Raw genomic sequence first — 26,581 nt, 5'->3', positions numbered from 1 at the left:
GAGAGAGATGGATGGATGGATGGATGGAGGGATGAGGAAGGGAAGAGAGAGGTGGGAGTGAGGACAGGAGGGGTTTTCGTGTCAAAGCCAGGGACTTCTAGCTTCCAGCCCAGGGCGCGCTGACTTCTCATTTTCTATTGCTACCGTTATTAGGCCTTTGATCCTCTCGCCCCGTGCTGTTTGAAGATCAGGATATGGCGTTTTTTCCTTTTTAATTGCCCCTGGAAGTGGCTTGTTAGATCAGGCCCAGTCTTGCTGTGCTAGGGGTGGGGTTGGAGGTGGGGGTTGGAGGTGGGGGTTGGAGGTGGGGGTTGGAGGTGGGGGTGGGGGGCTGGGGCTGTGGCTGCTGCAGACTGGGCTTGCTGGAAGGGCCAGGAGGGATTTTGGAGGTGGGGAGGAATCGGGCTCAGGATATGAGGCTCTCTCTGACGAGGGGTGTATGCTGAACTCCAGACAGGGGCACCTCAAGGGACTCAAGAATCAGGGGAGCGCGTGTGTGTATCTGTGTGTGTGTGTGTGTGTGTGTGTGTGTGTGTGTGTGTGTGTGGTGGTAAGGTCATACATGCATGCAGGCATGTGTATGTGAACAATGAGAGACGAAAGTGGAGTGTTTGTTGCTTTTCTGTCTCTTCTTCCGTGTGTGTGTATCTGTGTGTACCTGTGTGTGTGTATCTGTGTGTCACTGTGTGTGTGTGTGTATCTGTGTGCATGTGTGTGTATATCTGTGTGTGTGTGTGTGTGTGTGTATGTGTATCTGTTTTCTTGCAAGTGCATGCATGTGTATGTGAGCCAAACAATGAGAGATGAAAATAGTGTGCCTGTTGCCGTGCCTTCTAAGTTTCTGTGCGTGCGTGCGTGCGTGCGTGCGTGCGTGCGTGTGTGTCTGTCTGTGTGTGTCTGTGTATGCATGCATATTCTCCCATCTTGATTTAATGACATTACTGGGCAGACACATGATACTGTAGGCCCTTGAACAGAAATCACATTTCAGCAGAAAGACTTCAAAGGCGCTCGTAGGCGTGCTTAAGCATTGTGTTGGTTTTGAGTCAGTTCAAATGAAAGCCAGGGCTGCCATTGACGTTGGCCAGCCAAAAGCTCTGTGTTTGGCTGCAGATGGCGGCCTGTTGCAGCAGTGTGACCCACGCGGCCTCAGCCTTGGCGGCCTGGATTGCGAAACTGCTTGATGTTAGTGATGTGAGAGCGTCTGTGGCTGAATGGGTGTATGAGTAATCTCAACGGCAAGCTTTTAGTAAGTGAGCTTAACCACGCATTTGAGCAGACCTACCCCTTTTTGTGTGGATTTGGACATTCGTTTTTAACCTTTGTGCTATAATATCAGCACAGATGAAACAGCTTAAGTAAATTAAACTGTCTGCCACGGGCAGGCGGCAGGGTTTGTCACTTGTTTTTTTTGTTTTTGTTTTATTTTGTTTTGTTTCAAATGAAAGAAAAGTATCAATGTTGACGTCATGTATAGCCATGTACAGCACTTGAGGAATGGTGCCACGTGGGGTTTTGCGTCTCGCCATCGAGGGTTTCCAGTAAACGGTGACATGCTCTCCATTGCTGTTTCGACGGGAGGAGTAATATTTTGCACATGTGCCGTTTGATCTGGGCCTGACCACATGAAACGCTCGCCGGAGACACACACCGGAATCCTGGGCGCCGGCCCCGGCCAGCTCAGTCAGTCAGTCAGTTAGTCAGTTAGAGTGCACTCGTACACAGGGAGCCAGCCCAAGCCTGGCCGCTTCCCCACCACCACCACCAGCAGCACCACCCTACCCTCGCCCACCCCCTTTTAAAAGCACAAATTCCTGAATCGATTGCAAAGGGCAAACACACACACACACACACACACACACACACACACACAAGCTGGTGAATGTGCAGCAGTGTGGACAGTGAGTACAGGGAGGAGGTGGGGGGATCAGGAGTATGAAGGATCTTCCTCTTCAGGGAGAGCAAAAAGTCTGTTTGTGGTTGGGGCACGGTGAGATGGTGTGGCGTGGTGTGGCGTGGCATTGATGCCATTTGCCTGGCATCTGGGGCAGTGAAAGAGCAGGCTGCTGCCTACGCGCACTGGTGCACTCGTTTACTTTCTCGCTCTCATTGCTCCCTCTCTCTGCCAGGTTGTTTCAAGGTCGCACACCGTCAGAGGAGCCGACAGATGGGTGTTGACAGGAAACTCATTCAGGCCGCAGCGTTTTCACTAGGAAGGCACGGCCTCCTTCTCATTGTGTTCACAGGGACCTGTGCACCCTCCCCCTATACACACACACACACACACACACACACACACACACACACACACACCCTTCTCAGCGCCACAACCACCATGCACCTTTAGCAGAGGTGCGCTCAGAATGTTGTTTTTGAGCGCGAGCAGCAAGCGGAGGCATGTGCCGCAGAAGCCAGAAGCAGCCGCCTTGTGAACGGGGCCTTGCTAAAAAGCACGCCGAGGATTTGGTTGTCTTTCAGGCAGCTTCGCGGGAGATTAGGTGAAGCGAGGGGGGGTTAAGAAAAGTGGGGCAAAATGACATTCCCCTGCCTTCCAAGGGGTTTTGTTCTTGCAACCACCCCGGCCAGAGGACTGTAAGCCTCTGTGGACGCTTCCTCCTGCAAATAGTTTGCATCTCTTGGAGATTAGAAGCCAGGAGATGAGCCTTCAGACGCCCCTGTTGAGCTTAGCGTGATCTGACGCTGTGGGGGATTTTGTTTGTTTGATTCGGTTTGTTGTTTTCATGCCCTGCTTGGGGGCTCTTGGTCCCAACACTGTGGGATTTGCTGTCTCATATTTGAAGAGGGTCATGCTTTATGTGGTCACCTTATAGGAGCCTCCTTTTGTCTTTGATGAATCATCCCGAAGTAGGGTCCCCACCCAGATTTGTGTGTGTGTGTGTGCGGAGGAGGATGTCTACGTAGCCCTCTGTATAGCGTGCATACAGATTTTCCCTCTCTCTCTGGCTCTACGTTGAGGCGGCTGAGGCAGTTCTAAATTCCATGTGGCTTACGGCAGCTTAGTGATTGAGATGGAGGTAATGGGCTGCAGTAGTGACAGACAGCAACACGCAGACAAACAGGGTGGAGAGGTGATGCAGAGACTGTGGGGGGGTGGTGGGCGGTTTGGTTCCGATGGTTGGAGCCGAGGGCTGGTATGCCCCGAAAATAGCAGCTTCAAGATGAGCTGGATTAGAGGGTTATTAAGGCTTGATAGGATTTCAGGCGGGGTGAGCCAGAAATTCACAGGTCTGATTAAATAACAGGATGTTTGATCAAAACAGGAACTTTATCTGTTTTCTGGAGACAGCCGGAAGAAAGCCATAATTGACTTCCCATTCCCAGCACTGGGTGACTGCAGGGGGGTCGGGGTATTGCATAAGGATCTTCAGGGAGCTGTGCAGATGTCCTTGAAGGAGATGGACAATGTAGTGGATTGTTAAGAGTAGTTTTATAGACTTGGCACTCTGTCCCATCTAGGTTATGGTTCGATTCTGATATCGATTTGTTTTGATGGCCTGTTTTGGACCAAATTATTGTCCACCTTCGAAGGAAAATCTGGAATGATTGAGAATTAAGAGAAGCATCTCTCTTTTTAAGAAAGGCAGTTGTACACTAAGGTTTATACTTTGCAAAACAGATCTATACTACATTTACACATTGCTGTCACTCAAGAGTTCTAAAGGTGCCAAAATCTATAATAACGCAAAGGGGGAAAATTGGACAGACTTTCATCTGTTAATGATTGTGTGATTGCCAGTCTGTGCTTGTGCTTTTAACACTGTCCTCGCCGATTTCTAACATTCCCAACAAGCCTGGTGCATTCTTCCTGCTGGGCCCTGTGTGTGTGTGTGTTTGTGTGTGTGTGTGTAAGTGTGTGTGTGTGTGTGTGTGTGTGTGTGTGTGTGTGTTTTACAGGGCCCCAGGACTGAAAGGTCACCCAGAGTGTTCTGGCGGGCGGGCAGTCAGACGGAGGCCTGGCCTTGAGCTCCACGGCCGGCCTCTTTATCTGGCCCGCTGGCGGGGCCTGGTCTTTGATGTCTGTCGAGGCGGCGATAACGTATCAGATGACTGTGGCCTTTTTCTGTCACCTTGCGCTTTGCATTTCAAATCTGTGTCACAGCAGAGCAATAACAGCAGCAGAGAGAATGGCAGAGGGAGGGACAGTTAGGGTTAGAGTTAGGGTTAGAGTTATAACTCTTAGAGTTAGGGAAAGGAGGGGAACAACTCTCAGAGTTGGAGTAGTGAGGAAGGAAAATAAATTGATAGGCTCAGGGATTTGGAGTAGAGAGAGGTACAGGTGTGGAGGAGGACCAATAGGAAGACTTGAGTTTAAAAAAAGAAATGAAACCAAATCATTAGAAACTTTCACCCTAAAATGAAATCTTGTGCCACTTTATTGTGGTATTTTTATGGAGGTGAAAAGGAGTTAGTCTTAGCAGCTGTTTTCCATGAGTGGCAGAGGATAGCGCCTGTAAATACTTCATATGACATGTCACTGAATACTGAAACTTTGAATGAAGGACTTTTATTTTGACAAAAAAAAACTTTGTTGGTGGCCATATTGAAAAGCTTTTTCACATAAATGGAAAGTAATATTTGTAGAAAACTATGGTACATAAGTTTCATTATGTTTACTTTGTTCGTCATTCTGGGAGATGTGAAAATCAGTCACTACCCAGTTACCCTGAATAGAGCGTTGCCTCCTAGACATCCCCAGAAAAACTGCTTCTCTTCCTAGGAAACAAAATGACAATGTACATGTTTGTACTGGCAGAAGGACTTTTTGGATGAACTTTGTCCTCAAAATTCGGTCATAATAGCGCATGCATTTGAGGTATTCGCTGCACAGTGTGGTTTTGTGTGTGTCTTGAAAGTGATAGTTGGGGTAGAGGAAACATGTGCAGAGTAGATGGGAGTTTCTGCCTTTCCCACACACACACACACACACACACACACACACACACACACACACACACACACACACACATACACACATGCTCTCCCTCACACACACACAGACACACACATGCTCACACATGCTCTCTCTCTCACATACGAACACAAATACACACACACACACAAACACACACAAATACACACACACCTCCTTGGTTACCCTCCACATGGCTCCTGGCTTCTCCACATCAAAGGGAGCCAACGAGTAATGAGCGCTCCAGGCAGCCACTCCCCTTCCTCCTTCAGCCAACCAATCAGGGAGATGGAGCCATGCAGGCAACATGCACTCCAGTCCTCTCACACCTGCAAAACACACACATAGTGTAGCACACACACACACATAGTGTAGTACACACACACATAGTGTAGCACACACACACATAATGTAGTAAACACACACACACACACACACACAAACATATAGTGTAGCACACACACACACATAGTGTAGCACACACACAGAAACTGTAGCTGTTCCTGTCCAGATTTGTACATATTTCCCCTCAGACAGTCTTTAAATGAAAATGCTTCTTTGCTTTCCAAGCAGAACAGCGCAGCCATCTGAGCAGAGTCTCTCTCTCTCTCTCTCTCAGCTATGCGGCTCAGAGCAGCTCCGGGAGGAAAGGAGGAATCCATGTGGGGGTCGAACTGCACCTGTCTCCCGCAGCAGCGAAAGTGTGCAGCTTGGCTGTAGCCTAGAAATCTAGACGCACCCTAGCGGCAGCAAATTACATTTGCTTCCAGGGCTAGTCTAACAACTCTCCGTTGGCTTGTGAGCTTGAAAAATTAAACTTCTATCAGGCCAATCAAATCGTGTATAGAGTCGTTAGGCGGGCTTAACATAATGATTGATGGCAGAGTTGCAACGGTTTGGCTTGAATTCCCTGCTACTTGAAAACAAAGAAGATGGATGTTGCTTTTGGCTAACAGTGTGACACGAGTTAAGCTTGTTTTAAGTTGGCAAAAGTTTGAACTAGCCAACTAGCTCCGCTGGTGGGAAAACACATGGGACTCGGCGCTGTCCTATTGCGTGCAGAGGGAATTTGAAAGACAACCGATTATCCCGCCCCTCGGACTGAGCACTGCGGGTCTGGCTTGTCAGGCTAGCTTGGCTGGGCAGTGTGCCTGGCTTTGGATTGGGGGGGTGGGGGGGGTAGGAAGCCTGGGGTGCTTGAGCGAGGTCTCCTCTGCCTTCCCTGCACCCCGCAGCCCTGTGGGCCCAGACCCTGTCATTAAGCAGCTTAATGTTCCCCGCTATAGCAGCAGCAGCAGCAGCAGCAGCAGCAGCACAGTATGGCCAGGCAGCTCCAGGAGCAGCAGCCGGCCGTTCCAACCGCCACTAACTGACTTGAGGCCCCCCTCCCCCGGTAGCTGACTTAAATAGCCATCCCATCTACACAGGGAGCCCTATATTAACTTCTCAGCGTGCGCTCTCGAGGACAGCTTCGTTCTTTGGTGCACTTTTTGAAAAACACGGGTGTTGTGTTTTTTTGGGTTTTTTTCCCTCCGAACGTCTCTGTTGCCTTGAGCTCTGACCCTGCTCCGTATTTGGGTGGCCGCTTGGCCTCCTCTTCGCCTCTCATCAGGTCTCCATGAGATAAATAGGCGGTTGGGCCCAGACAGGCAGACGAGAGGCCGAGTTTCTTATTTAGTCTTCGTCGCAGCTGAGGCTTGAAACAACATTCCGACTGAAGTGAGAACGCCGCCAATGGGGGACGTTTGAGCTTTCACCCTGTCACCTGAATTTTTGTTTGTAGCAGTCAGGCGCAGGTGTTCGTGTTCTCATTTCAGTGCTTGTCAGGGGTTGCTCCTGTTTTTCATATGTGTGTGTGTGTTTAAAAGTAATTACTGAAGTGTCTCTGATCCTCCGTGCCTGCTGGCTGAGGCGGCTGTTCAACTGCCTGCTTGAAGACAGTGACAGGGCCAGGAGTTTACTGTAGCCTGGAGGGGACATTTCGGAAGTACTTTTCGTTTCTCCCCTCCGCAGTGAGTAAGTCTGTTGAAATGATCTTGTGAGAAAAAGCCACGCCAAGCTGCACTGTCGCTGCCCCAACCAACACCCAGCATTACCATTCCACCGCCTTTGTGAAGAGGAGCTTTAACTGAACGCACGTATTGTCTGAACACATGATGGCTGCGTGATGCAGCCGCAGGTATGGCGTGGTCTCTCTGGAGCCTGTGCGTTAGTGGCGGCTAACTCATTCTCCCAGTGGCAGAGTGAAACCAGGCCGCCTTCAAGTGGGTAGTGTGGTCCAGAAATTGCTGTGATTCTCTAAGTATGACCACCCACAATTTGAAATGTTGCCTGTTACACACACACACACACACACACACACACACACACACACACACACAGCATATTTATATACACATACAGACACACACAAACACACACAGACATACATACACACAGACACACAAATACACACACACACAGCACACACACAGCACACACATGCACACACACTTCATGATTTATTTCTCTGATGTTTAGCCAGTATTGTTTCCTATTGTCCCACTATCTTTTATGGTGTTTCTCTGTGATGTAGAGCTGTACAGAATTTCATAACTTAATATCTATGGTGTGTTGTGTAATCAATTAGTTGGCCTGTGTCTGAGATAGCATGGCTTTCTACACATTTCTGAGAGAGCTGCAGAATGATGTAAGCTCTCTCTCTCTCTCTCTCTCTCTCTAACCCCCTTTTGACTTAAGATAATGTGACCTTTGACTCCTGTGCTGTATGTGGAACATAGCAACATTAACCTATGTATTAAGAAATCACAATCCCCCCATGCATTCAAGAGTATGTGTGCAAACTCACTCGCACAAAGGCATACGTGCCGGAACGCACACACAGAGGCATGTATGTGTACACACACACACACACACACACACACACACACACACAAGCACACACTCACTCACATTCGCACTTCGAACACTTCGCATGCACTTAGAAGCTAATTCAGAAAGCACTTGGCCTATCATACACACACACAGGAAGGAGTGCGAGGCAGGCTTTGAACGTTTGTATGCATAGTGGAGGGAAATGAGTCTGTTTTAGTCATGTATTAACTCTTCCTTTTTGTGTTTTGAAGTGTTAAAATGTGATCCATGTTCAATGGTGCAGTTCCTCTGAGGGGTTTTCTTATTAACTGGTGATTAATGGATTTGCTGACTGATCTTTTCACCTGTGTGTGTGTGTGTGTGTGCGTGCGTGCGCCTGCGCGTGCGCATGTTCATTCCATGGCGGGTCATAGCTCCAGGCTGTTGTTAACATGGTTTGGTGGTGATCTGACCTAAGTTGAGAACCTTTTGAAATTCTTGACTTCATTAAATTAAAATGTTGGTTCGGTGCCCTCAGGAAATGTCAACCTTTTACCAGCTTGTGTTGAAATACTGATGGCAAGCACCTCTATCTCTCTCTCTCTCTCTCTCTCTCTCTCTCTCTCTCTCTCTCTCTCTCTCTCTCTCTCTCTCTCTCTTTCTCTCTCTCACTCTCTTTCTCTCACTCACTCACTCTCTCTCTCTCTCTCTCTCTCTCTCTCTCTCTCTCTCTCTCTCTCTCTCTCTCTCTCTCTCTCTCTCTCTCTGCTTTTGAGGGAAAACATACAATTAGTGCATACAAACGTTTCTAAAGTTTTCTTGTTGTCAGGGCAGTGGGATTGTGTAATGCTTGTAGCTCATTCCACATGTTTATGAGCTGCATTTGGACAAGATTGCCACCTAGTGGTCATCACCCCCTGAATGTTTTACTCACTTTCTTTACTTAGCCTGTGGACATAATATCACATATTGGCAAGATTTATGTGCATCTGACAGACCTTTTAATAAGATGTTTAGGAACATATAAGGCTGCTGGCTGATGAAATAGCTCTAGTATAAATCAACTGACTCTCCCTCTCCCTCTCTGTCCCCCTAGGCTCGACTGGCTCTGGAGAGAGGTGCTCAGGCTGTTATCTTTGATGTCACTGACCATGCTAATGCGGAGCATGAGGTGAGTTCTTCAGTCACATACAAACAGACATATTGTAACGTACTGTTAGCATTCAAGGACAGGTCTTTTTGACGTTTTGGGAGATGATACTAACAGAAACTATGCAATGCCAGCACTTACACTACCAGTCAAAAGTTTGGAGTCACTTAGAAATTTCCATTCCACTCCATTATAAACAGAATACCAACTGATCAGTTGTATTGTTTTTTTAATCAGGGCAGCAGTTTTCAGATTACATTATGACCTTACATAATTGCAAAAGGATTCTCCAATGTTTTCTCAATTAGCCTTTTAAAATGATATCAGATTAGTAAACAGAATGTGCCTTTGGAACATTGGATGAATGGTTGCTGATAATGGCCAATGTAGATATTGCATTAAAGACCTCAGATTAAGGATCTTACCTTAAAGATCTCAGCTGGTATTCTGTCGAATGGAATGGGAATTTCTAAGTGACCCCAAACTTTTGACCGGTAGTGTACATCGCACCTGTTAGTCCTTTCCCAGTCCCTTCTCATAGACACAGTCTGCCTTATGATTTGATTATACCCACTTGCAGATGCACCCATGGACACATGGTTGTTCTTATTGTACTCTGCAGTCCATTTGGAGTCTGCATTCAGTGCACCTGTAGCATAGTGGCCAAGCTTGTGTGGTCAAAAAGGTAAATGGGCATCCACACGGAGCCATGTGGACACTTTCTGATGGTGAAATGTACACCACTCGGACCTTTAGTGAACCCTCACGTAACTTTGGCCTCTCTGTTTCCCTCACAGCTGCAGGACTCGGACTCTCTGACCGGGCCTGTGGTTCTGGTGCGCGCCAGCAATGCCGAGGAGCTCATGGGCCTGGTCAACAAAAACGAGGAGGCCAAGGTCGAGATCGAGATCATGGTGGAGGTCCAGAAATGGGTGAGAGGGAACTTCGCACCGCACTGCTAACCCACTCTGGGACACCGTGTCCATTTATGGCTTCCCATGGGTCTCGTAAACACTTAATGTTTACACTCCAAGCATTTCCTGAGATGAGTGTGTGTGTGTGTGTGCGTGTACTCTATAGCCCTTTTAAATCCATTCGTATATATGTGAAGGAATGCTATTGAATTTTTGCATTATCATGAGCTGCCCTTAAGGGTTTGAAGTTGCATTCCTTTCTCAGAGTGTCCCTACTGTTCCTTTCTCAGAGTGTCCCTACTGTTTCCAACCCCCCCCCCCCCCCCCCCTCTCTCGTCCTCAGCCCCACTATGATGTGGTCATCCTGCTCACTGTGGTCCTGGCAGTTCTGGCCATTGTCATGATCTTCGCCTTCCGTTATCGCTGCAAGTCCAACAGAACCTGGGTGAGACATCAGTCCCTTGTTTACCCCTTGTTTATTTGCAATTTGGACATCAAGTTGTCTATGTGGAATTAGTTTCGTTTGCTAGTATAGAGAGTGTAAGCACTGTTGATTGAGAACTGCAGCTAACATTGTGAATCATGCTGTGAGGTGTCTTGGGCCTGATCTCTCTCTGGTCTGTGCCTCTCTGTTTGTGGTTCAGGATTCGGTGCATCAGCAGACGGTGTGCGCCATCAGCAGACTGGAGACGCGCATCTACAGCTCCCAGGGCTGCTCGGGGTCACAGCGCCACCAAGGGTCCCGGGGGTCTGGCAGCAGCTCCAACTCTAGCCCTGTCTGCGCCATCTGCCTGGAGGAGTTTCTGGATGGACAGGTGAGGGGAGACAGAGAGAGCTGTATCTGTGCATGTTCTAGTATCTTTATGTAATAATTGCTATGGCAATACAAATGTCTTACTATTTGTCATGCTCATAAAGCACAATTGAATTTAATTGAATTGAATTGTAGAGAGACAGAGACAGAGACAGAGAGAGAGACAGCTTATATCATTTTGCAGCTCTCTCAGAACTTTGTAAAAAAGCCATGTTATCTCAGGCACAAGCCAACTAATTGATTACATAACACACCATAGTTATTAAGTTATGAAGGGGGGGGGGGCAACTGGTCAATTGAAAGGTGATGCATTAAATGTAAGCCCCATGACTGCATTCTTTGGTTTCTTCCACCGGTTTGTGCAGTCATGCGTAGGGCAAAGATTTGCCTCAGAAATATCCAGTTCAGTTCATCTCATCTTTTAGGTGAAACCAATGTGATAATTGAATTCCCTGCTCATTTGATTTTTTTGTTAAGTGACCATGTAAAGCAACAATCCGCTCCAAAGTATGCTTTGATCCATTTCACCGTAGTCCACACCAGGTATTCACCATCTGCTTCACAATGGGTGGCTGTGTCCTGTCAGATTAGATTAGAATTGTGTAGCATACACCTTGTGTACATCTGTTATACCTGCAGTCTGAATGGATTTCTGGAATGCAATAAAGAATGTACAGTACTCTGCCGATGTTTTAAGTACATTTTAAGCAATGCTGTAAAATCATGCTGCTTTAAAAATGGCAGCGAAGTGTGACGTTTTGAATATCTTATTCTGTATTGACTACACTACAAAGCAAGGCAAGTGATTTATATAGTGCAGTACATACACAGAGGCAATTTAATGTGTACATAAATCAGAGCAAAACAGTAGTACATAAAGGCATAAAAGGACAACTAATTATTAAAAAAAGTAAAGTACATGAAGTAGAATAATTAAAAGAAGAAAAAGAAAAAAAAAACATTATGGCCAGCTACAGTAATAACAAGTAGCTGTGTTGAGAGAAATGTGTAAAGCTTGTGCACAGTACTAAATGTGTAAAGCTTGTGCACAGTACTAAATGTGTAAAGCTTGTGCATAGTACCATATATGTGTAAAGCTTGTGCACATTACTAAATGTGTAAAGCTTGTGCACATTACTAAATGTGTAAAGCTTGTGCACAGTACTAAATGTGTAAAGCTTGTGCACAGTACTAAATGTGTATATGTAAATGTGCTTTATCTGCGTCCTGTCTGTGCTGCAGGATCTGCGCATCATCTCGTGTGCCCATGAGTTCCATAAGGAGTGTGTGGACCCCTGGCTGCTGCAGCACCGCACCTGCCCCCTCTGCATGCACAACATCATGGGTAACTTCCTCACTCCGTTTGGCTACAGAGCAATGCTTGGACAGTCCTTTGTCATGTTTGTCCGAATAAATAGGTGAAATTTAGATTGGTCTGCTGAATATGTGTGTGCTACCCTCTTACTTTTGAGTGTTTAATGTTGGAACAGTCCTTTCTCATGTTGGTTACATATAGATGCCAGTGGCAGCACACCATAGATGGCGGTTTTGGTCTGTATGTCCATTGGGAGTGTTTAGAATAAGCCGCTAGAGGAAATATCCTGTGGCTGTGTGTTGTTGTGGATTTGAGCCGCTGGTCTTCTGTGTGCAGGTGCAGAGATGGCCGCCGCCCGGCTGCCCCAGAGGAGCCGCATGCAGCCCCCGCCCGAGCACAGCCAGGCCTTCCTCCACCCGCACCCCCACCCATACCCCGGCCCCCACAGCTACCCGCAGCACGCCATCCCCTTCTCCCTGCGGCCCTCCTACCACCGTGGGGGGCCCTCGGGACCCTACCCCCCGCTGGGCCACTACCGGGGCTCCCCTCCCATCCACCCGCGGACGCTCCGCTGCCGGCCCCTGGGCCCCGGCTGCAGCTACCAGCTGGCTCCCGAGGGCCACCACATGGGCGGTGGGGGCCGCGTGCACAGGACAGCGGGGGGGATGTGCCGGAGCGCGGGGCATCTGGGAGCGGCGTCCCTGTACGGACCGCCGCCTCGGCGCTCTTGTCACGCGTACCGCTGCACGTCCGGGCCGCGGACGCAACACGTGCCTGGCGGCAACGGCAGTGGTGGTGGTGGTGGTGTCCAGCAGGCGCGCGCTGGCAGCGGTGTGCCGCACAGCCGACAGGACGACGGCAGCTGCTCGGGGGGCAGCTACCGGACGGAGCGCAGCGGCTACCTGGCAGACGGGCCGGCCAGCGACTCCAGCTCGGGGCCGTGCCACGGCTCGTCCAGCGACTCCGTCCTCAACTGCACCGACGTCAGCCTGCAGGGCGTCTACGGCAGCTGGTCCACCTTCCGCAGCTCGCTCAGCAGCGACTATGACCCCTTCGTGTACCGGCCGGGCCGCGGGCCGCGCCGCGACAGCCTGGAGGGCGGCCGCCCGCGCTCCCTGGACTCCGTCATGAACCGGAGCGGCGGCTGTGGGGACGAGCTTCTCCCGCCGGCGCCCCCTGCTGTCTTCAGCCACGTGCACTACCACAGACACCGGCACCACTACTACGAGGACGAGCGCAGCCAGCCCCAGGGGCCCGGCCGAGGGTCCAGCGAGGAGCTCGGGGCAGCGGCCGGGGTGGCCAGCGGCCCCGTTCCCGCCGCGGACAAAGACTCGCCCTTGTGCTCGCTCGCGCACCCCTCCTGCCAATGCCCCAAGGTGGGCCACTCAGACAGGTCAAGCCACGGAGGGTCAGAGGGGCAGGACAAGGACATGGACCGGCCTATGTCTCCCCCGGGCCTGCTGCCGGCCGCTGCGGTGCTGCCCTCTCCTCCCCCTCCTCCCTGCTGCCACCAGGGCCCACCGGGGCGGCAGCACTGGCGGGCGATGGGCGGCTGTGGGCTGGACGCTTCTCCCGCGGCACTGCCCACAGTGCGCTTCCACCAGAGCCTGGACCTGCAGGACGACTGCAGCATCCACATCCACTACGGCCAGGGCCCCCATGCCGCCAGCTACTGCTGCCCGCCGCCACCGCCGGACATGCCCACCGCCGCCCTGCTGCCCGTGCCCCTCATCCTGGACTCGGCGGGCATGGGCGAGTGGCCGTGCTGTGCCGGCACCCACGTGGTGTGGCAGAAGCGCGTGCAGCAGGCGCACTCGGAGCCCCAGCTCCTGGAGCCCATGGGCCCCGCGGCCGACGGACACCGCTGCAGGGGTCACCATGGCCACGGGGCTGAGCTGCCCGCGGACATCTGCCTGTACTGCCAAACACTACACAACAATCAGGGTGAGCCTGACACATCAGCTCTGCAAATGCATCACTAATTCAACTCAATTCAGTCCTATTTTCATGTAAGGGATAACGGCTGCCTCGGGGGGATAAAGTGCCGTAACGTATTGATATGTCTTGGTGCTTTACAGAGCTCAGCTTGAACTTAGTTAGTTGTGCTTTATGCATTATATTTTCCACTGTCTGTTTGACAACAGAAGACAATTTGATTAAACTATAAATTGAATATGCTTATCTGAAAAGCTACCTGTATCACTGTGAGAGATGTGCTTCATTGGAACTAACCTAGCTGCTTGTGCTGTTGGCCCTCACAGGATCAGAGGAGGAGTCTGGTGTGTGAGAGTCTGGTGCATCGCCAGAATCACGCTGCTACTCAAGAGCCGGAAATGGACAAAACTCATCAGCCGCCTCTCACAAAAAAAAAAACGTCTTCCAAATAATTCCACGTCCCGTCTTCCCTCAGAAAGCCTTTCCCCATCCGGCATCTGTCGGTTCCCACACTAGAAGGTACTTAGTCGGTCCAGCCTTTCGCAGAGAGTGAAAAAGCTCATGCAGGTCCAGTTTTGTCAATGATTTCATAGTTTATCCGTTGGTTGAGCCACAGACCTCTATGAGGTCTGACAGACATGCCATTCAGCTTGTCAGCTTTTAATTTTTTTTATTTTTTATTTAGATTTCTTGAATGAAATGTGCTGGTGGTGTGAACGGGAACTCAAAAGACGGAGAAAAAGCTTTCTCAAAACTCAAAAGGGGAAAAAAGTGTTTTGTTCTTTTGTCGCTTTGTGCCTTTTTGTTTGACAATTACAGGAAGCATTGATTACACTGCATTTTAAATAGAAGTCCCAGAAACCCTCAGTGACCTCTCTGACTGACCTGTGCCAAGGGACTAAGCTGCAGTTTATTATGCACAATAAATGACATTACCCCCCAATTTCATTCCCCTAAAGCAGTCTTTATCCATAAGCAGAGTAGGACATCTCTGGACGCAAGGAAAGATTGGTTATGGTGGACAGACGATTGCTTTAAATGCACACAGCTGGACAGGTGTCTCTCTCAGTCAATGACAAGTCTGTCACATGAATCTGTGTGGGTGTTTTTCAAGCCAGTATGAAAAAACAACCCTCATGTTGGAGGAAGCACAATTACCATGTGTGTGAAAAGATGGTTCTTTTCCCCCATATGACGTTAGGGTTTCTTCAAACAAGGAGAGGGTTTTATTTTGGTTATCCAATCAGTGAGTTTAGCAGCTCCTCCATACTGGAATGCACCAGCAACCAGTGACCTCAGGCACCTCAGGATTCTTAACCCCCCACCACCCACCCCCCTCTGTGTGATTGTTGCGGCAGCAGCCATGATGTCATATCATTGTGATGTAATTCAAAGGTGCTTGTTCTGCCCGTGTTCAGTTTTTGTATCTGTCTCCAGCCTACCTCAGATTAGAAATCACAAATGTCCCGTCACCTCTGTGGTACTTTCACGGTACTTCTGCAGCTTTCTTTCACACACAGAGAGAGAGAGAGAGAGAGAGAGAAAGAGAGAGTGATATCCAGAGAGTGTGAGGCTATCTCTTGTATCCCTCTCCCTTGGTAATTAAAGTCGAGAGCGTAGAGGTCACAAAGGTCTGGGTCTTGAGCTAGTTAATTCAAAAAAGGCAGCTGTTTCCATTTTTAGCACACTTTTTGTTTTCATTTTTTTTTTGTTTGTTTGTTTGTGTTTTCTGTGCCCTGTAATTATATGTTCAATGTTGAAACAAATTGACTGAACGAAGTGGGAGGGTCTGAAAATGTCAAAAAAAAAGCTAATCTTCTGGTCATTCATTTTCTTTCTTTTTTATTTTTCTCATCTCAGAAGGCTTTATTTGGCTGTTCGCTCACTGTTCATGATACTGGGCACAGACTCGCTGGGGTCAAAATTAACAATCACACCCTCTGCTGAACACACACTGACCAACACCTGCTACAGGGACAAGCTTAACTCAAGTCTGTTGCTACACAGCCCCAAGCTACAATATCCTAGTTCAATGTCCTCCAGTCAACCAGCATACAAGCTTGCCAAAGGTGCCTTTTTTGTTTTTCATCAATCTGTTTTCATAGTAGGACATTTCACAATGTCTTTCTTTTTTGTAATGTTTTTGCATAAATGTCATTATAATTGGAGGAAAGCCATTGCCAGTCTGCCTCAAGTTGGAACTTGAGTTGACACCCTGTTTTTAAAGCTATGGCCTTTGCTCCTGCTCTAAGGACAAGTCTGGTAAAGTACTCTTACTCAAGCACCAGGTTCTGACCTGGATCTGAAGGGAGTAAAATCCCAGTTAAAAAAACGAGATTTTCCCCTCATTTGAAAAAGTTTTAATAGAATCTACAATAAAACACACTGGAAATGTTGCAAGCGCAGATGTCTACTGGGCATTGTCTTTTCCCTTCTCCCATTCTTTGAAAATGATCTTTTATTTCTTTTATTTAATACCCTTGCACACAAAGACTGCTAGAATGTGAACAGTGACTCTATGTTAATCTCAGACTGGCCTCCAAATGTTTCTGTGGAGAGAAGATACAGCACTTACATTTCCTTACTAATGAGGTTAATACACAACTATTGTCATTATGTGTGCTTTGAAATAAATGATATGCTTCACAATAGATTCAAATGTATGTGAAATGAAATGGCCCCTCTTGATCTAGTTGCAATTGATGTCATATGTGCTGATATTACTGGATGTTACCAAGTTACCAATGCTTTGAACACCGAGTGGCCTGTTGTGAGTCAGCCAATGCTGATCGCTATTTTTAAACAAACAGTCCGATAGTCACTCTAAGGGGCAATGTTGGAGGGGAAAGCTATTCATTTAACTGAATTTTAACTGTTAATACTGTACCAAAGAAAACCAGATGTTGCATGTGAGCAAAACATAGGATAGTCTTTGTAGAATAGAAAGAGATGTAAGATGTGTTTGTTCCTTCAGCCATAAGAGTTGAATATTTGGTGATATTGACATATGCTCAGCATCCAGGACTCTTGCCATTAAAAAAAAAAGTCAGTGCCTTGTAGACAAATCCTCATGTATGCAAATGACCTGTGTAAGAAACATGCCTGTCCATTTCCCAATGTCTGTGAATTTCCAGTTCATCTCTCTGTAGTCTGTTTTTTTTTTTTTTTTTTTTTTTGATGACCTCTGTCTTTAAATGACAAAACACAAACCGCACTTTGGCTTGTAAAGAAAAAATGAAAAGAAAAAAAGAAATCAAAGTGAAGAGCTCAAAAGCAAACAAAGCACTATGTAGCTACCAATACAATGAAAGTTCACTTAAATCCATGAAATGTCACTGAACATTTAGGGTGATTTTTACCCTTTAGTCCTTTTTGTTTGTTTTGATGTTTTGTTTTGTTTTGTTTTGTTTTAATATTCTGTTTTGTTTTTCATTTTGAAACAGAATGAGCTGATACTGCCTTTTTTCTAATAGAGCACAGTCCCTTTTGAAAATGGAGGGAGCTGCCAGTATATTTTCGATACTTTGCATAAAAAAAGAGAAAGACAAAAACAGAATTAAGATAAAGTGTTGTATTTTATATATAATAGAACATTTCAGTATGGTAATATGTCACTAATATATTTATTTACTAATATATTTATCCATTTTGTCCAGGTCTGAGAAAATGTAATGTTTTCTTCATCTTTGGAATGAAATCTTTATGAAACGTACAGGTGCCATCATAGATGTATCAACTTGGCTTCATTCCAATTATATGCAAATAAATTATTTTGAAATAATTTGTACATTGTCTTTCATTTCTTTCAAATAAGAATAAGTTATAAATTAACCCGAATAGTACACATCAAGGGCGTTGATGCTAGACTGTGAGGGATGAGGATCAGATTCAAAATCACTAGTTGTTCATTCATTTTGCCAGCTTGTCTGAAGCTTTGCCAAAGTAGTAAAGGCCATGCCAACGCTACTTTGTTTTGTCTCCCTGGACTGTTCGGAACATTTTGTCTCCCATAAGCCACGTCCAGAGTTCAACAGCCATCTGTATCAGTATCCAAGTCAAAACATTAACATTGCTGTTTTTTAGTTATAACTAGATGCAACATTACTTTTTTTTCAGGGGAAAGTCAACACAAAGTAAAGCAAGAGAGAAAAGTGGTTTTATTGAAGAATTGGTGATGTCTTATGTTTGGCAGCTTTGTACATTTAGGCCATGTGCAGGGAATATTTTTTAAAATGTTAGACCAGAGAGATCATATAATGAGACAAGAAACATTTAAACAAACCTTCAACATGTGAAGCCATCTGCAGTGTTGATGCAAGCTGTGTATAGTATATATTTTTTAAGTTTCCTTCACTACTTCATGGGAAATATTAAACACTATTTATGAGGACCGTGTGCGTGTGTAAGAGATGTGTCAGTGGAACTTCTTGGAGCCTCCCTCTGGCGTAAGCACTGTGAGATTGCCTCTAGCATCCTGGTCTTTCTCAATGGCTTCAAACAGGGATTTGAAATTTCCAGCCCCAAAGCCCTGGAAGAAGTATAAGATTGTATGTGTTATTATCACCATTCATTTGAACTGCCCCTGCAAACATACATCGGAATTTTGACACCTAATTAGTTCAAATAACAATCCGTTACTGAATGATGGTCCTACAACTAATGCCAAATGTAAGTCAGTTGACTTTTTTTAAATTGCCACAAGAATTTCACACGTTGACATAACTTTTTTCAGTTTCCTGGTATCCTTTAAACTCTATTTCTCACTCACTGAACACTGGTCAAATATTTAAGTCTAAGGTCTCCTACCCACAGATTCCTCCCCATCTAACCTGACCATTTTTTGAGAGGCCCTTAAATGTTGAGATTCTCCTAATCTTTGAAAAGAGATCCTTTGTTGTGGTTGTCTCTGAAATTTCCTCTTCCAGACATTTCTTCTACCTCTCTCACACACACACACCTAAAAGAGCCCCTCTTGACTAGAAAAGGGGGCCTGCCCAGACAGGCAGTGAACACCCAGTGTAAAAGAAATGCCAGTGGCACTGCTTAATTCAGGCTCCTCTGTGTAAAGGTGAACAAGATGATGCAGATCTCTCACTCTCTCTGACAGAGGGTCTGGAATGCATGATCTTTCATCGCAGCTCTGTCTACAGTTGGGCGAGAGGAAGAATTGATTATCTGAGAGACAATTATTTTTTTTCTGCCTTAGACTTCTGCATGTGAATACAGCTCAGTGGACAGAATCAACTTAAAGTGACTGAGAGTGATGATGGCTAATGGCTAATAGGTTGAGTTTCTATCCATTAGCAGTCATAAGAACAGGGTGTGATCTTCATCACAATACCCAGGGCCCAGTTGTTCAAAAGAAATCTGATCGGATTTCGGCTATCGAATTGGGTCAAATCTTGAAAATGGGTTGTTCAAAAGGAAAAATGATCCTGAAATCGGATTGGATCACGTAATCTAACCTTGGTTTTGATCTGGTTAAAACCTTCACTTTGTGTTGTAAAAAACTTTTGAGTTGGATTGGGATGAATTTGATCCAAAAAAATAGGATTACCCTGATTCCAACAGAAGGGTGGATTCAGGGTGGATTTCAGGCACAAAATGTAATAAAACATTAAAGTTGGTCAAATAATATCGCATTTGCACTTGATTTATTTAAATGTTACAGTAATATGAGACAATGTTGTTTGTATTTATTTATTTGTTGTGGATAAGATGAAGGGAACTGACAATGGAAGGGGATGTTTTATTGTTTTATTGTGGCATTTTCTCTCTTTAGATAAAACAATCAAAGCTACCCCATGCCACCTAACCTAACTGGTGTTCCTTACCTAGCCACTAGGCTAGAATGTGATATGTAGTTCCATATAGAACCAAAGGTAATCTGGATTTCGTAATCCTGAAAAGGTTGTATCTGGATCAGTTTGATCCAATCCCAAATTGCTTTGAAAAACTGGCATGAAAGTAAGATGGATTACCTGATCCTGGATTGTAAAACATGGGATTTCAAAATCGTTCTGATCAAATGGGCCCAGATGACCAAGTTAAATTGAGGTCTTCTATTGAGGTATTCTACCTGTCTCCCATGCTTGTTGGAAATACTCACATAGTGGTTGTTCCTCTGGATGACCTCCAGGAAGAGAGTGGGTCTGTCCTGCACAGGCTTGGTGAAGATCTGGAGCAGGTAGCCCTTGTCATCAAAGTCCACTAAGATTTTCAGCTCCTGGACACAAACAGGACAATAAGAATGTGAATGCCTGCAATCCAGCATAGTCGAGGTGAACCGGTTCAAGTTGCCTCAAAAGCTTTTCACAGCACCATGTGCTTATGAGCAAGCAAGCATGCCCAAATCCAGAGCTATGTGGTGGGAAATTCCATACGCCACTCAGTAGTGCTTTCCCATGGCTCACCTGCAGTGTGTTGAGGTCCTCCTTCACTTTGATCTTGGCCGCCTTGAGGTTCTGCCGAAGGCTGTCGTAGTAAGTGTCAGGTGCGGCCAGGAACTCCATTCCCCGAGCCCTCAGGTTTACGATCTGTCTCCACACAAAACACATAAGGCAGACCTCAGCATTAATTAGGAGATGGGCAAGATGGCTACCTGCCAATCACTGTTCTGTCATAACAGATTCACTTCAACTGATTTTTGTCAGAGGCAAGCTGAGATAGACAGACAGATAAACTCACAGCTTGTATGATATTGGATGTGTTCAGGGCAATGTGCTGCACTCCGGGCCCACCGTTGTAGTCCACATACTCCTATTTGATCAAGTGTGATGAATAAATAACCTTTTTAAAAAACAAAACATTCACCACATGTCTTCATAACACTACAAAGGGACCCACATTACTTTCAAATAATCAACCAAAAAGCAAATGTTCAAATAGCTACAACTATTTCAATTGAATCTGCATTTTAGTAGTAAATGGACTGTATATTTTGCTTTTCTCAGATCAGAATGAAAATTCTCATAACTATTAGTTCAACCTCCACAACATTTAGTCATTTGTGCACATCATAGTAGCAATTTCTCCTTCCTCTGAACAAATTGCAAATGCTTTTGAACATGTATCAGTTGCTTTCATACAATTCTCTGCTTATCATTTACATTTACATTACATTACAGCTCTATATTATCATTTGCTTATGTCATGTCAGTCAAACTTAACTACACTTAATACAATGCACTAACTGCTGTGCAAATGTTACAGTAATAGTGATGTGAGTAAAGCACCAAAGTGACTGAGAAAAACTGCAATGGCATGGCACAAGTGTACAACTGCACAAAGAGGACCCACAGTAACATAGGTTACACAAACTAATTTGTTTGTGATTCAATGATTTCCATTTTAAGCTCTTATGGGTTGTTTTTTTTTTGTGGCTTTTTGGTGTTGGACTACCCATCCAGCCGAATCCTGTGACAAGGCCTGAGGTGAAAACTCAAGCACCACACCTGAATTTGTGACTTCTTCTTCCCTGGGGCCGGCTCATTGATAGGCATCTTGATGGTCTCCTCATAGTTGGTGACCACAATGGACCTGAGGGAGCTGTACTGCGTGTGGATCTGCTTGTCGTCTATGGACCAGAAGCGGTGAAACATTAAGCACTTCTGATACCTGGATGGAGACGTGGAGAAGAAGTGCCAGAGTTAAAGAAACCGAACTGTAGGAAAACTGCTGATGTCAGTAAAGATAGTTATATCAGAATAGATAGATAGATAGATAGATAGATAGATAGATAGATAGATAGATAGATAGAGTGTGAGTGAGTGAGTGAGTGAGTGAATGAATGATTGAGGTAGAGGGGGAGAGAGAAAGAAAGAGAGAGAGAGAGAGAGAGAGAGAGAGAGAGAGAGAGAGATACCCACCAGTCAGACACTGGCACCATGTTGTCATCTGGTTGGTTCCCCACAATGTGATCAATGAAACTTAGACCGCCTGGTGGCCTATAGATAATGGGGGGGTCAATAGGTGTAGTCAGTATATGCCTTTGTGTGAGAGGCTATGGGCTCTGTGCACTAGTTTACTTGAAGTCGGCAAACCAGTTTCCTGTTCGTTGACATCGCTGTCAACAAACACCTGAAAATGTGTCCTCACCGAACATCCTTTCCTCCTTATTTTGTGCAGCCACTGAACGTAGGCTGGTGTTTTTTGGAAAAAAGGAGGAAGCTAAAATCGCTTTTATAATGACTTGAAGCCAAGCAGAGTAGCACACTATGCTCCTCCTTAGAACCTCCCATGGACATTAAGACTGCGTACATTGTATTTCCTATTTTTTGGTACAGCCATGTCCACATCAGGAAACTGATTTGCCGACTTCAAGTCAGCTAATGCACAGAGCCCATACTATAGTTTTAACATGTTCATCCTGTAATCATAAGCTAATCATTCCTTTCAGGAAACGTATCAATAAATCCATTTGCGTGAGGGTTATAAAACATGGTCTATCGAGTGTGGTTAGTTTTTCACTCACAATTTTGGGAGCAGGGGATCACGGAAGAGGGGCTCTTTGTAGCCAGGCAGGAAGAGACCTTTGTAGGGTGTCATGTATTCTATGAGTGTGTGTGTTGTGTCTCCATACTGGAAGAGGGAGGAGGCAGACATATGATCAGCATTATTTTGAGTAATTATCGAAGCAGGCTTTATGAAGCTGAACATCCGCCTGTTTGGTGTGGTATGCTGCACAACAAGGCCTTACCGTTTGAATGACCGCGTATTTGACTTTTCCTTGAGTGTCCTGCTCCACCCAAGGTGTCCTTACAATGACAGCACCCCTTTCCTGAGCTGTCTGTAAATATTTAAGTGACAGATCACAGCTGCAACCTCAGGACAGGTTAACTTATGTGTGCAACATACTATGTGCATGTAAATTTGTATCAGGACAATTTGAAAAAGTATTTTATTCAGAAATCAGTTCTGCGATAAAACTACCAGGCTTGTGCAAAATTCCGAATTTTAGAATTGGAATGAACTGGAATTTGAATTGAATTGGCCCTGCCCACAGGAAGTTGAATTTGAATTGGAATGACAGAAAGTGGAATTAAATTCATGGCAATTCAAAGAAATTCCACATAATCACACAACAGAAAGAATGTGATGAATTTCACATGCCATTCAGTGTTGGGAAGGTTACTTTGGAAATGTAATTGGTTACTTTTAGAAGTTATTTATAGAATAGTGCAATCACATCTGACATATATTGTAGAGCTTCATTATTAAACACACTTAAATGATGTATATACATTTCTTCAAAATTCGTTGAATTTCAATTCTACTTCCTTTAATTTAAATTCAAATTTGTACTTACAATTGTGATACAAGACATACCTTGACTAAGAAGTCACAGTCCTCCACCTGAAAGGCGATGTCTTTGACCCCATCACCATGCTTCATCATGTGCTCTCCCATTTCTGAGGAGAACAGATTTATAACGCGTCATTTTCTCATTGGTTACTAAATGTAAAAGAGATTTAAAAGCACATAAACCAACCCTCATTCCCAGGATTTAGAGGGGACTCGAAGGCAAATATTATCTGTGGAGTGGCAAAAAAGACAAAAAAAAAAATGAGATTTAACTTCGGCTTTAAATGAGCCTTGAGTAAACATGTTTGCTGGGTGTCTGGGTGATATGTGACTGACAGGACAGTGGTGCTGAAGGAGAACACACCTTGTCCTGTTTGATGACATGAGACACCACTTCTCTGCTGCCAGTCTCCAGGCCCTTGTAAGCCATCAGCTCGAAACCCATTTTATCACAGTAGAATGCAGCAGCCTAAGGAGAGAGCAGGAAGTGAGACTGACACTGCTGAATTAACCACTCTGTCATCAATCATTTATCTCAACAAAGGAGGGGATATGCAGTGCACTTTAGGACGTTTATTGTCACGTGCATAGTTACTGGATGTAAGAAATGCAGTGAAATTATGTCTGGTGTCAGCCTATTTGTGCATTTATAGGGAGGGGGGGGGGGGGAGTGGCAAGGGCTGCATAAGAAAGGTGGGGGAGGATTGGGATTGGGGGGGGGGCACCAACAAGGAGCACCCAAGAGCAACAGGGGCAAGGAAAAACTCCCTTACTAAGGAAGAAACCTTGGGCAGATCCACGGCTCAAGGGGCTAACCCAACTGCCAGGGGTCTTGGCTAGGCAATCAAGAAAGGCTAGGCAATCAAGGACATGGGTAGATAGATGGAGGAGAAATCAAAAATAATAAATATGACTCAACAATATATTTTAATGTCCCATTTTCCACAAATGCATGTGCATTGGGTGTCTGCCAACATAACAAACAGTCTTTTACAGATGAACAACCAATCGTAACAATTTCGCAATTTCACTTTCGACATACTTCCACGAACCTATTTAGTTAGAAACTGTATTCTAAGGTATTAAAACATATCACTGATGATGCCATTGATGAGTCATTGTTTGGATTTTTAAAATGCAAGGTCAGTGAGTTCAATTCATTTGTATTATTTACAATTTACTTATTTAGGGACTGCAGATGTAAATTAGCCTAAGGCTAACTCTACTTAAATGGTAACATTTATGTTAAAGATTGGACATGGTTCCAAACAAATAAAATAACATTTGAATAGTCTTGACAGTAAACAGTTTTGGAAAGGTCAGCATGGATTATTACCTGTTTGGCATTGCCCACCCAAAAGGTCACATGATGGAATCTCACGAACCGGCCCTTAGCGTGCTAAAATGGTGAATGACAAATATTTCTTTAGTATGTGTTATAATAGAGTTGATAGCAATGTGTTATCAGTATTGCTAGTCTTATCACAGATATCTTTGAAGAGTAACTTCAAATGATCTACCTTTTCTCCCTTGTCTGTGTAGGAAGTCTAACAGAGGAATGAAAGAGAGTTATCAGAAAATAATATACAATCACACAATTTTCCACCTGTCATCTCTTCTAAATTATTTTAATGAATTAGTGGCAGACACTGATAGGCTACCCCATTACTATATATTAATGAGTCTTTATAAGAACATATTTTTTACATGCTCTCAGCTTTTAAACTACTATGACATCTCATGAGAAAGGATGAAGGTGAAATGCCCTAGGATTGGTAGATTTCAAAGATGCTATGTAATTTCAGGCTTTGGTCCTTACTCACCATGATGTGGACAGCGATGGGCACCTGTAACTATGAAGTGGCACCAGAACGGTCTAGAGCGCTCGCCCGAGTCACGCACCCACAGATAAGTAGTGGCCGACGGCCCCCCCCGGTTGATTGGCTTGTGGGTCAACACCCCTCTGTCCTCTGCTCAACCCCACCCCCACCGTCATAGGTGAATCCCAGGGGTGCTGCCGGGCCGTAGCATCCAACTCATGTTTGCAGGGCACTGTCATCTGGCCAGTACCATATTGATTCTTGTAATTTCCTTATTTGGGACAACAAGCTCTTTCCCGACCTAAGGTCGTTTTCCACAGGGTGATGGTTTCAGGTTATTCAGGCCATTTCAGTTCACTTTTATGTTAGACTTCCTCTCAGGGGATTCTTGTGAGTAAGTAAGTACATTTCCCAGCTCTATCTAGGCAGGCCAGTCTACCAGATACCTCCCACAGCAAACCAAACCTCTAACTGCATTTGTTCCTTTACATGTAATGTTTTGTGTGAGTTTTAACTAAAAAAAAAAAGTGCCCATACATTTTGGGGTTTGCATGAGCTGTCTCCTATTTCAACAATTTCAAGCCATCTGCCTCCCAGATAACTAAATATTAAAGTAAGAAATCTGTGTAATATTAAACATATTCATTGCCTGCAGTTTTTCTGTGCTGCTTACCTCAGTATGGAGACTTCATTCTTAAGCATGAGAATATAGTCACTATTTCAATTCTGCCACTAGAGGGGAGTGCAAGACTGCTCCTAAACATACAAGTGCAGCTCTGAGACTGGCCTTAATTGAATTTTGCAGCCACTTTGGCTTGCTTTGTAAACCCATAATTCACAAGTGCCCATCTCTTGTATCGACCATATATATTATATCTTCTATCAGTATTTTCAAAAAGAAAATGCTAGAACCACTAAATTATTTAGAATAACTTGTATTGCTTCTCTATCTGGCATCAAATGTGTTTCTTATTAATTGTACAATCCTGCAGTGAATCCTAATTTGCTAAGATAGTGCTCTCAGTCCCCACAGAAAGGGTCAAGGGTCACAAGTCTGTTGAATACACAGAGTAAAGGTTAAAGCTCAGCTCCCCTATCTGTTGACTGGTAGAGCATGTTCAGGTCAAACAGCAGTGATAATTAGGGGGAAGGCCATTAAACGAAAATAGCACCAGCGTATCTACAACACTGTAAACAGAAGACTAACCTAACACATGGCACCTATACACACACTCAGGCAGTCATATCGACTACACCCCCACCCCCCGGCTATGCCTCTTATTATTAGAGTAATACTCTCACTCTTGCTTCTAGCTACTGTAGAAAAAAAAGTGTGTTTTGCAACTTTTCTGCTCATCTAATGTTTATCTGTCACAATGAGCAAGGTAACACATGTATTGTATTGAGCATGGGCTACTGTCAAATTCTCACTGTCACTTCCTTTGCATTTGAAATAAAATGACAAAGCCTACACATCTACAAAAAAAACAAATAACTAGTTAGCTAGTTATTACTATTATTCTAGTATATTTTGGGGAGAGGTTGAT

General features: G+C 45.2%; 2 protein-coding genes across 2 annotated transcripts in view; one reads left to right on the top strand and one right to left on the bottom strand.

Annotated features, from left to right (window-relative positions):
* Positions 1-17,106, top strand: part of LOC121709837 (E3 ubiquitin-protein ligase RNF43) — a 76,457-nt gene extending 59,351 nt beyond the window's left edge. The window contains exons 3-9 of the mRNA XM_042093464.1: positions 8,880-8,954; positions 9,731-9,865; positions 10,191-10,292; positions 10,492-10,662; positions 11,904-12,006; positions 12,313-13,920; positions 14,238-17,106. Of these exons, the coding sequence (XP_041949398.1) occupies positions 8,880-8,954; positions 9,731-9,865; positions 10,191-10,292; positions 10,492-10,662; positions 11,904-12,006; positions 12,313-13,920; positions 14,238-14,263 (2,220 nt within the window). The 3' untranslated portion in view covers positions 14,264-17,106. The remainder of the gene's footprint in view (positions 1-8,879; positions 8,955-9,730; positions 9,866-10,190; positions 10,293-10,491; positions 10,663-11,903; positions 12,007-12,312; positions 13,921-14,237) is intronic.
* A 944-nt stretch (positions 17,107-18,050) lies between these two features.
* On the bottom strand, positions 18,051-25,154 carry hpda (4-hydroxyphenylpyruvate dioxygenase a). The gene is made up of 14 exons (XM_042093466.1): positions 25,038-25,154; positions 24,735-24,761; positions 24,551-24,613; positions 23,579-23,683; positions 23,402-23,444; positions 23,239-23,321; positions 22,610-22,699; positions 22,385-22,491; positions 21,780-21,857; positions 21,366-21,528; positions 20,599-20,670; positions 20,325-20,447; positions 20,021-20,137; positions 18,051-18,439 (listed from the first exon to the last, which is right to left on the bottom strand). Exons 1-14 carry the CDS (start codon positions 25,038-25,040, stop codon positions 18,326-18,328), a joined length of 1,188 nt encoding a protein of 395 aa, XP_041949400.1. The 5' UTR covers positions 25,041-25,154; the 3' UTR covers positions 18,051-18,325.
* Between the last annotated feature and the right edge of the window lie 1,427 nt (positions 25,155-26,581).

Source organism: Alosa sapidissima, chromosome 5 (assembly GCF_018492685.1).
Source record: "Alosa sapidissima isolate fAloSap1 chromosome 5, fAloSap1.pri, whole genome shotgun sequence".
Classification (NCBI taxonomy): Eukaryota; Metazoa; Chordata; class Actinopteri; order Clupeiformes; family Clupeidae; genus Alosa; species Alosa sapidissima.
Note: the sequence above shows the minus strand (reverse complement) of the source record. Positions and strands in the feature narration are given on the sequence as shown.

Excerpts from the sequence above, each read along its gene's own strand:
- hpda (XM_042093466.1), bottom strand. Across the intron at positions 24,614-24,734 it reads ACACAGACAAGGGAGAAAAG|CACGCTAAGGGCCGGTTCGT; the intron begins GTAGATCATTTG and ends TCACCATTTTAG. Across the intron at positions 22,492-22,609 it reads AATACGCGGTCATTCAAACG|TATGGAGACACAACACACAC; the intron begins GTAAGGCCTTGT and ends TCCCTCTTCCAG.